Below are 9113 nucleotides of genomic sequence, written 5' to 3' on the forward strand. Positions count from 1 at the left end.
CAGAGCGTATTAAAAATGCCATCGAGCATCGTGAAGACCAATAATGGTAGTCTTGTCTCTTCCAAACCTGGGATCTGGCGTGAGGTTGGGTACTTTTATGGACAGTTGTACAGCACAGTACAGACGCCTGTTGAAGATGAGATGATGGCTAAGGATCCTAGAGCCAAATTAACTCGCCACTATACCGAAGATATCCCGGTCGTCAGCCTATACGAGGTTAGTGTGGCTCTCGAGCAGCTTAAGAATGGCAAGGCGCCGGGTGATGACGGAATAACGGCAAAACTCCTGAAGGCAGGTGGAAAACTGATACTGAAAGTCCTTCAGCGATTGTTTGATTCCGTTATTCACCAAGGCACAACGCCAGAGGCATGGCGCAGGAGTGTGGTGGTTCTGTTCTTCAAAAAAGGTGATACCTTGTTGAAGAATAACAGACCCATCTCGCTGCTGAATCATGTCTACAAGCTGTTTTCGAGAGTCATTACGAATCGTATATCGTATATCGTGTAGCGCCAAATTACTATTACGTGTAAATTTGTTCTCGCATAACTTACAAGAATACGTTTTGTCACCATGAGTTAGGTAACGTATGAGTTCTCATGTGCATCACTTCTCATGTGTAGACTTAGTTTTACAAACGTACGGACAAAACTTGCGGGCTAACTATTTTACTTTACTGTGATTATTTAAATGACGAAATAGTAAATGTTTTCATTTTGAACGTATTTTGGCAAACATCACAAATAAGATTCTATAGATGCAGTATCAATTTTCTGTCTGCAGCAAGAACTAAGAGTAAAATTAGTAAGTGGTAAAGTAAAGTATAGTTTCTTAAGTTTCTTTGAAATCATCACACAATTTGAATACGCTATTTGCGTTAGCGTTTATGTTTGTTCTAATGCTGATATCAAATGACTTTATTTGACAAATTCACCAACTTTAATATCTACTTCTGGTGGTTTTTTCCTTGTTTGTATGGGTTTCTTGAGTTTTGTTATTGGCAAGTTCTGTGAGTCTCGTGGATAGCGACTGAAACAAAACATTTTGATAATATTTTTTTTTTAGCAATAGAGATTTTTGCGTCAGAGGTCATAGCACCAATGAAGAATGTGCCAAAATCAGGTTTTTATCCTTTTGAAAGCCTCCACTGTTTGCGCGGTTAAAGTTTCGATAAAATCATGTCCGTCAAAGTTGTTCACCTTTAGAATTTATAAAAAAAAGTCTGCGACAGCATATATCTCTTTTAAGAACGACTTATATGTGGACGAAGTCGCGTGGGACCGCTATTACACATATTGGTTGTACTCACAACACAAGACTACACCCACAAATCACACAGAGAAGAACAGAGAAGAAGAAAATATATTGCTTAATGATCAGTCAATAATCATCACATAGGCCTTGGCAGAGGGAAAGAATAAAGAAAAAACAAAAAATAAGAGGCATTGGTATATTATTATACTGCGTGATTTTTTACTGCTCAAACTCGATAGTATCGGCAATCGGTACCGCTTCAATAGCGGCCTATTCTGTTCTGTGGTGTGGTAAAATAACAAAAATCCAGATACGCTGATCAATATTTATTTTGTGTTATCATCATTAGTTCAATTGTAAATATTTCCGCGTTTTTAGTTTATACGCCAGCTTGGCTCAGTACTGAAGTGATCTGTGACTTGACATACAGGAGCTCGGAAATCGTATTTCGGAGAGCAAGTGGCTGAAGCAAGCCGCAAAGAAATTAACAGAAATGTTGTTTTGTGTGAATCATGCGGAAATAATATACGTAAAATGTACCCTGCGATTTACACAGTCGACTTAAGAGACTGAGAACCCGTTCCGAAGTTGAAAAAATGTATAAGTAAATTGGTATAAAACTTATTGATTTCTTCGATTTCAAAATGTCTTCATTTTATTTAGTGAAAATTAAGCTTAACTTTGTATAATCCGTCACATTGAGCCAGTTTTTATTTGTCACACACCGGTAAAATATAACTAATATGAAAATAATACAATTTTCAAAATGATAGACAGTCGAGGACTTGCATATAGTAAGCACTCGTGAAGAAAATGTGCACATGTAGTTGAAACTGTGGTTGTGAAAGAATAGTTGTGACGCCGTAACAGACATGGACGTGATAACCGAAGATGATATTCCATTGGACAACATCAGCAATGTCTTTATTGATTCTACAAACGAATACTCGATGTCTGATAATAGCTTACTGATGGATGTTCATTTACTAGATAATTCAATATACAAAGATCTCCAGATCGAAGCTGAAGCTTCCAACTCTGAATTGGATGAACAAGCATATGGAATACAGCCCCCGTTGAAATATGGAAGTGTCAATTTTGGATGCTCGCTATGTTTCAAGGAATTTGCCAATGAACATGAGTACAATGAACATATGACGATGCATCTCCAGGTGTGATAATTTTTTTACTATTTTAGTTTGTCTACTCAGGGTCAGGAACAATGCTGTGTTACGGTCTGAAGGGCATATTTGCCGGTGTAATAACACATGAGGTTTAATACACCTCAAATTTGTAGACACAGGGTGGCATTTTGCAGGACTTGCTCCTTGCACGCCCTGTGAAGGGTTGCTCTGTTTATAGGCAATCGTTATCGACTTACCATCAGGTGGGCTGTCTGCTTGTTCTGTCGATTATTACTGCAAAAAAATATATATACTGCCCTTAAATGACTTTGTACCTTGCAAAGATGATATGCAATTGTTACTAGTTTGTGACAGTTTCTCGTAAATGGATTGTTTATATCCAGTTTTAGGATCCAGGATAGAAGTAGGTGTAACTCCGCCAAATTCCATGATATATTATGAAAATTAAGCTTAATTGCTCCGCGAAAAGCAGGAGAATCTGTATAGTGTAATATATCATTTCTTTAATCCTTATACTTCACACCAACCAGATCTTTGGCAATGTACCCTCAAGCACGTTTTGCTCTGAAACTGAAGCATTCTCTGGAGATGTTGACTTAACAATGAATAAGTGTTAAGTCTTAATAATTGAAGAAAATATATTGCACTGCTTTTACCGGAGTTTGGGAAATTAAGCTTAATTTTCATAATCCAGTTTTAGGTCAGGTACATAACCCTAATTGGTTTCTACATAATGTGGTACAGGAACTCTTAATCGCTAGGCTTTCTCTATAGGGTACTTAGCCATAGGTGAAACCTTCCACTAGTCTAGTCACAAGACCAGAGAACATTCAGATAATATACATTGCCTGATTGCTGTTTCCGCAGATTGAACCTGGGACTTCCCTCTACACCAAGGTTCTCTAAAAATTTTGTGCTAGCGTTCGTTTTTCACTTTGTATAGGATATACAATAATACTAGCTGTTGTCTGCATTTATTACAGTCCAACAATTCCTGTGGGAACTGTTAGTTTTCTATAAAAAGTAGCCTATGTTTCTCGGTTTATTTCCAAAGAATCAAGTAGATTTGTTTCTTAGTTAAAGTGTGAAGGGAGGACCAACAAACACACTTTCGCATTTATAATATTAGTAAGGATTCTGTGGAAGTGCATTCCAAGGTCTTATTTAATGTAGTCCACCAAACCGCACTGGTGAAGCATGGTGGACTATGAACTTAACCCCTTCTCGTTGTGGGTGAGATAGTGAGCCAGTAAATATTATATTGACTTTGAAGTTAATATGCCAATACATAAAAAAAAAATAGCTTTTATGCACTGACTAAATGACTTTTTGCTTATTCATTACAGAGTTACTAAACCTATTGTTTAAGTATGTGATACTTATTTCTAAAAATAAATCATTTATTTATTTATTATTTATTTATTTATTTATTTATTCCCATCTTACATTTTTGTCATTACAGGAAAAAGTATAAAATCATAAAACTTTGTAACACCAGCATGCTTTTTCAGGCTGTCCTTGGACATAGGCCTCCTCTTAAATTCTCCAGTGTGCTCTGTCCTTGGCTATCCTGCACCTTCTTATTGGCAGCCCATCTTCCCATCTTGTGGCCGTCCTTTTTCCCTCTTGCCATATACCAAAATACAACACTATAAATATAATGATTGTTTTTTTTGTCGCAGGCTGTGGCTAGTGATAGCGACTGCGAGACATTAGAAGCATGCGAGCCTTGTACATTTGCAAGGTCTGGTTGCGACTCTGCACACATCACAGAGCAAGAGTCAGTATACACTTGTACTCGTATCATAGTACAAATATAGTAATTTTCCAATTGCATGCTGCCTACCTATTTCCCGTATTTATTTTTTTATAATATGACGGCCGACTGGCGCAGTGGGCAGCGACCCTGCTTTCTGAGTCCTAGGCCGTGGGTTCGATTCCCACAACTGGAAAATGTTTGTGTGATAAGCATGATTTTTTTTTCAGTATCTGGGTGTGTATATTATAAGTATTTATGTGTATTATATTCTTAAAAATTTTCATCAGCTATCATAGTATCCATAACAAAAGCTACGCTTACTTTGGGGCTAGATGGCGATGTGTATATTGTCGTTGTGTCGTAGTTATATAAATTTATAATGCATATAACAGTTTTCGGAACTGACAGGATATGAACCTGTGACTCTTTGGCAATAGCGGCCTGAGCGCTTTAATCAATTAAGCTACGGCTCTACCGCCGATGCCGAAATTTGTATATGCCTTTTTACATCAGTCTTATAGCTGGTTGCTAGTGGGTTTCGATCGACTTTTTTATTATTACAATGAGACACGTTTAAAACAAGAGATGAAATTAGCTTTTTATAATTTTTTTTAGTGCTTTTACCTAACACTTGGAGGAATTATTAATTTTATAAAATTAAAATGCATGAAGCAGGCATTAATCATAGAAATTCTTGCTTCTATCCAAATAAACAAATTAAAAATATATTTTCCAGGCGTGCAGTTCAGAAGCTGGATGACTACTTCACCATCCTCCCATCTTCAGACTTAACTCAAAATATAGGTGAGTGTACTCATCGTTTGATGACAAGGTTGCTCGAATCACACCGCTCAGCTTTCATCTCACACAAGATAGATCAAAGTTACCAGTATTTGTGACATTAAACATTGCTCCGTAGAACATGCAAAAGCAAAAATTGTTTCCTGGCTTGCTAGGTCAAGCTATGATTCAACAGAAAAACTTTTTTTGTGTCTAGCATAATATCTACATAAGTACAAAATCACTAGAAAATGCAACTTCTCAATGTTGTTTAGTTTATATTGTTCATATTCACTTTTTTGTATATAGCGTTAAGTTCATATCGACCCATTACCGACCCACTACAGGCCACAGGTCTCCGCCCACAATGAAAAGGGGTTAAGGCTATATTCCACCACGTTGGCTCAGTGCGGATTGGCATTCACGTTTCCTCACGATGTTTTCCTTCACTGTTGAAGCAAGTGATATTTTAATTACTTAAAAACGCACACAACTTGAAAGTTAAAAGTTAGAGTTGCATGCTTGGATTCTAACTCGACTCCCTAAAAGTCGAGCTCCTATCCATTGGGATATCCCCGCTATTTATACAAGATTATATTATTACTAGCGGACCCCAGCGCCATCTGTCGGGCTTATTTGTGAATCTAATTCATCCAGGGTGCCACCCAAACGTATACCACAAAATACATTCAAATCGATCCAGCTAGAAGGAGTTCAGTGGCACGAGTGCGGTGAATACGCAAGTGAACCCCACGCTCTCACTTATACGTCTATCGAGGGACACACAGAATTTTTAGTGGGTGCAAGTCCCACATAACTACTCCGTTTCCCCAGACGGAGTGCTATGCGTCAGGCATTTTCTCTGTATAAAAAAAAAGGAGTTCAGTGACATACACACGCACACAATAAATATATATATAAAGATATTGCGAAGCCCCTGTAAGTTTACTCATTTCTTTTGATTTTTCACGGAGGCTGTGTGTGATCTAAGTGTGTATACTGACACAGCTGCCGGGATCTTGCCCCATAGCAAGATCCCGTTTGATTCCCTTAGCCAACTTGTGCATCATCCTGGTGTAATGTGTGTTCTGATCATGACCATATTGTTTTGTTTTAGTCGCTGTTCCTCTGTTTGCGAGTCTAAATAACGAAATGGAAGTGTTGCCAACTGAAGAAGCTGACACGATAGATAATAATGAACAACTACTTGTAATCGACGACGGTGAGTTAGCGAACCAACCAATCGATAGCAGCATCAAAATGAACGCAGACATCAATGCTGCATTCAATAATTGTGTCGAATTATATGTTATCAAAGATCTTGCACAAACGAAAACACCTTGTGATACCCCAAATGTTGATATTGCCCCCAAAGATTTGCACTGTCAGTCATTAAGCGGAAACGAATTTTCTTCAGCGGAAAGCACGCAATTACAGACTTGTGAAAATAAAAGAGATACAGGTAAGAATACGAAAAAAAACCGGGCTGTAAAGTGTTATTCTTGCAAGTTGTGCGAGTTTGAGTGTCCGAAAAATGGAGATTTAGTGAGGCACATGAGCACTCACACCACTGAAAAATCTATTTGTTGCCAATTATGCGATTATAAATGTGCCAAAAAGAGCAATTTATCGAGACACATGAAGACTCACTCCGATGACAATTCTTATTCTTGTGATTTGTGCGAGTTCCAAAGCGCCAAAAGCAAAGCTCTAGTTTTGCACAAGAAAACGCACAAAAAAGTCAAAACCTTTCCATGTAAATTGTGCGACTATAAAGGTGAAAATAAGAACTCTTTACTGTCTCATATGAAAACCCACGCGGACGATAAACCTTTTTCTTGTAACTTATGCGACTACAAATGCACACGCAACAGTGATTTGTTGAGACACGCGCTAAAGCACGGTAGCAACAAATCTTTTTCCTGCAACTTCTGCGAGTTTAGATGTGCACAGAACTACATACTATTGAGGCACCTGAGAACTCATAAAGGCGAAAAGTCGTACACATGTGAACTATGCGAGTACAAATGTACGCAGAATTACAAACTTTCGAGGCACCTGAGAACGCACACTGGTGAAAAGCCTTATTCTTGCAAACTGTGCGACTACAAATGCGCGGACAACAGTAACCTAACGAGGCATATGAAAACCCACAATAGTAAAAAACCGTATTCCTGTAAACTATGCAAATACAGATTTGCGGCCAACAGTTACCTCATAACGCACATGAAAACGCACACTGCTGAAAAGCCTTTCTCCTGTGAGCTATGCAAGTATAAAAGTTCTTCAAACAGCTACTTGGTATCACACATGAGAACGCACACCGGAGAGAAGCCTTATTCTTGTCATTTATGCGACTACAAATGTGCACACAAAAGCACACTGACGCTTCACATTAAATCGCACACGGGTGAAAAGCCTTTTTCATGTCTGCTGTGCAAGTATAAATGTTCTACGAACAGTTATTTAGTCTCGCACATGAGAACACACACGGGTGAGAAACCTTTTTCTTGTAAGCTATGTGATTATAAGTGTGCGCATAATAGCACGCTAGCGTCACACATGAGAACTCACGACGGGGACAAGCCACAAATGTAACTAAATTTTTTAACATAAAGAAAAATAACCAATTTGTTGAAGACTTAGTCAATGGTTTTTGAGAACAATTTTCTTGTTAGCTTTGCGATTATAAATGTACGTAAGCTAGTGTCCCACATGAGTACTCACCTATAAAAAGTCACAAATGTAACTGAAGTAATGAGAAATTGCGTTCCACATGAGAACTCAAGACTGAAAAAACCACAAATGTAATAAAGTAATGAGAAGTTGCGTCCCACATGAGAGAACTCAAGTTCCTAAAAGCCACAAATGTAACTGCAGGAATGACAAATTGAGCCACACATGAGAACACAAGTCTAAAAAAAGCAGAAGTACTGAGAATTTGCGTTTCCCACGTGAGAACTAAGCCGCAGAAAAGCCATAATTGAACTGCAGCAATAAGAAATTGCGTCCCACATGAGAACTCACGCGTATGAAAAGCTGAAGAGTGTTTCGTATACGGAGCGGTAAAAATTATTAACCCATTACCAAGTCTAGTCAACGTTTTTTGAGAACAATTTTCTTGTAATCTTTGCGTATTTAAATTTGCGCATGCTAGTACGCTAGCATCCCACATGAGAACTCGCATTTAAAAAAAAGCCACAAATGTAACTGAAGCAAGGAGTTACGTACCCACGTAGCGTTAAAGAAACGTAAAAAATGCTTGAATATGAAGAAGATAACACATTTACTAAAATGGTAGGCAGTGGTTTTTCAGACCGATTTTCTTGTAAGCTTTGCAATAATATGCGATCTAAGATGGGTTTCTACGCGATATCGTACCGGAACGCTGAGTCGCTTAGCGGCACGCCTTTGTCGGTGGGTGGTATTAAGCCACTGCCCTGAAGCCTCACCAGACCAGGGAAAATTCAGAAATTATAAATTTTCAATTTCCCTCGTTGGGAATATATACTAAGTCGATGTTTATTGCGAAATTGAGTGTCTGTAATCCACCATTAATGTTAGTAGCATCCCACTTACTGCTTCTCTCTTGCGTGCCTTGTGATCCTCTGCAATCTCTCTACTAAAAGTGGAAAAAGAATCTTCACAAATGGAAAATTATTTCCGCCAAAAATGTCTAACCATTTTTGGGTAAAAGATGTTTTTTTTTGTATTTAAATATCTCTATCTATACAATTTTATAAAGTTTAAGTGTCCATCTGTGATCTCAACTTAATTACCTTCTATCTATACAATTTAATACAATGTAAGTCTATCTGTGATTTTTAAATAAATGTCTTATTAAGCTTGTATGATTATTTGATTTTTTATTCTAGTACGTTAGCCCTTGACTGCTTAGATGGTAAGTCGTGATGCAGTCAAGATGGTAAGGGCTAACATTAAGTAATACCTCATCAACCTAACCCATTTTAACAGCTAATCCTATCCTATTAAACTAATCCTATCCTGAAAGTGTGTTTGTTTGTGTGTCCTTCACACTCTAACTAAGCAAACGATCGACATGATGCTTAGAGTCAGTTGAAGGGCGGAGAGTAACATAGCCTACTTTTTATCCCAAGAAAAAACCGTTTCCACGATATTTGTAACCAAATTGGTTGTCTGTAAAGTCGGCTTACTGA

At 37.9% G+C, this 9113-nt stretch overlaps 1 protein-coding gene across 1 annotated transcript; it reads left to right on the forward strand.

The window, feature by feature from the left end:
• The first annotated feature begins 1168 nt into the window (after positions 1 to 1168).
• Positions 1169 to 8784, forward strand: LOC120635453 (gastrula zinc finger protein XlCGF57.1-like). Its single transcript, XM_039906479.1, has 4 exons — positions 1169 to 2423; positions 4079 to 4176; positions 4892 to 4959; positions 6053 to 8784. The coding sequence occupies exons 1-4, from the start codon at positions 2124 to 2126 to the stop codon at positions 7531 to 7533; spliced, it is 1947 nt and encodes a 648-aa protein (XP_039762413.1). The 5' UTR covers positions 1169 to 2123; the 3' UTR covers positions 7534 to 8784.
• Positions 8785 to 9113: the final 329 nt, after the last annotated feature.

The sequence above is a fragment of the Pararge aegeria genome, chromosome 26 (genome assembly GCF_905163445.1).
Source record: "Pararge aegeria chromosome 26, ilParAegt1.1, whole genome shotgun sequence".
NCBI lineage: Eukaryota > Metazoa > Arthropoda > Insecta > Lepidoptera > Nymphalidae > Pararge > Pararge aegeria.

What these genes read in the sequence shown, in the direction of transcription:
- LOC120635453 (XM_039906479.1), top strand. Translation starts at nt 2,124, where the DNA reads ATGGACGTGATAACCGAAGATGATATTCCATTGGACAACATCAGCAAT. An exon ending in ATATGACGATGCATCTCCAG is followed by an intron (nt 2,424 to 4,078) that starts GTGTGATAATTT and finishes TTTTTGTCGCAG; the next exon opens with GCTGTGGCTAGTGATAGCGA. An exon ending in AGACTTAACTCAAAATATAG is followed by an intron (nt 4,960 to 6,052) that starts GTGAGTGTACTC and finishes GTTTTGTTTTAG; the next exon opens with TCGCTGTTCCTCTGTTTGCG.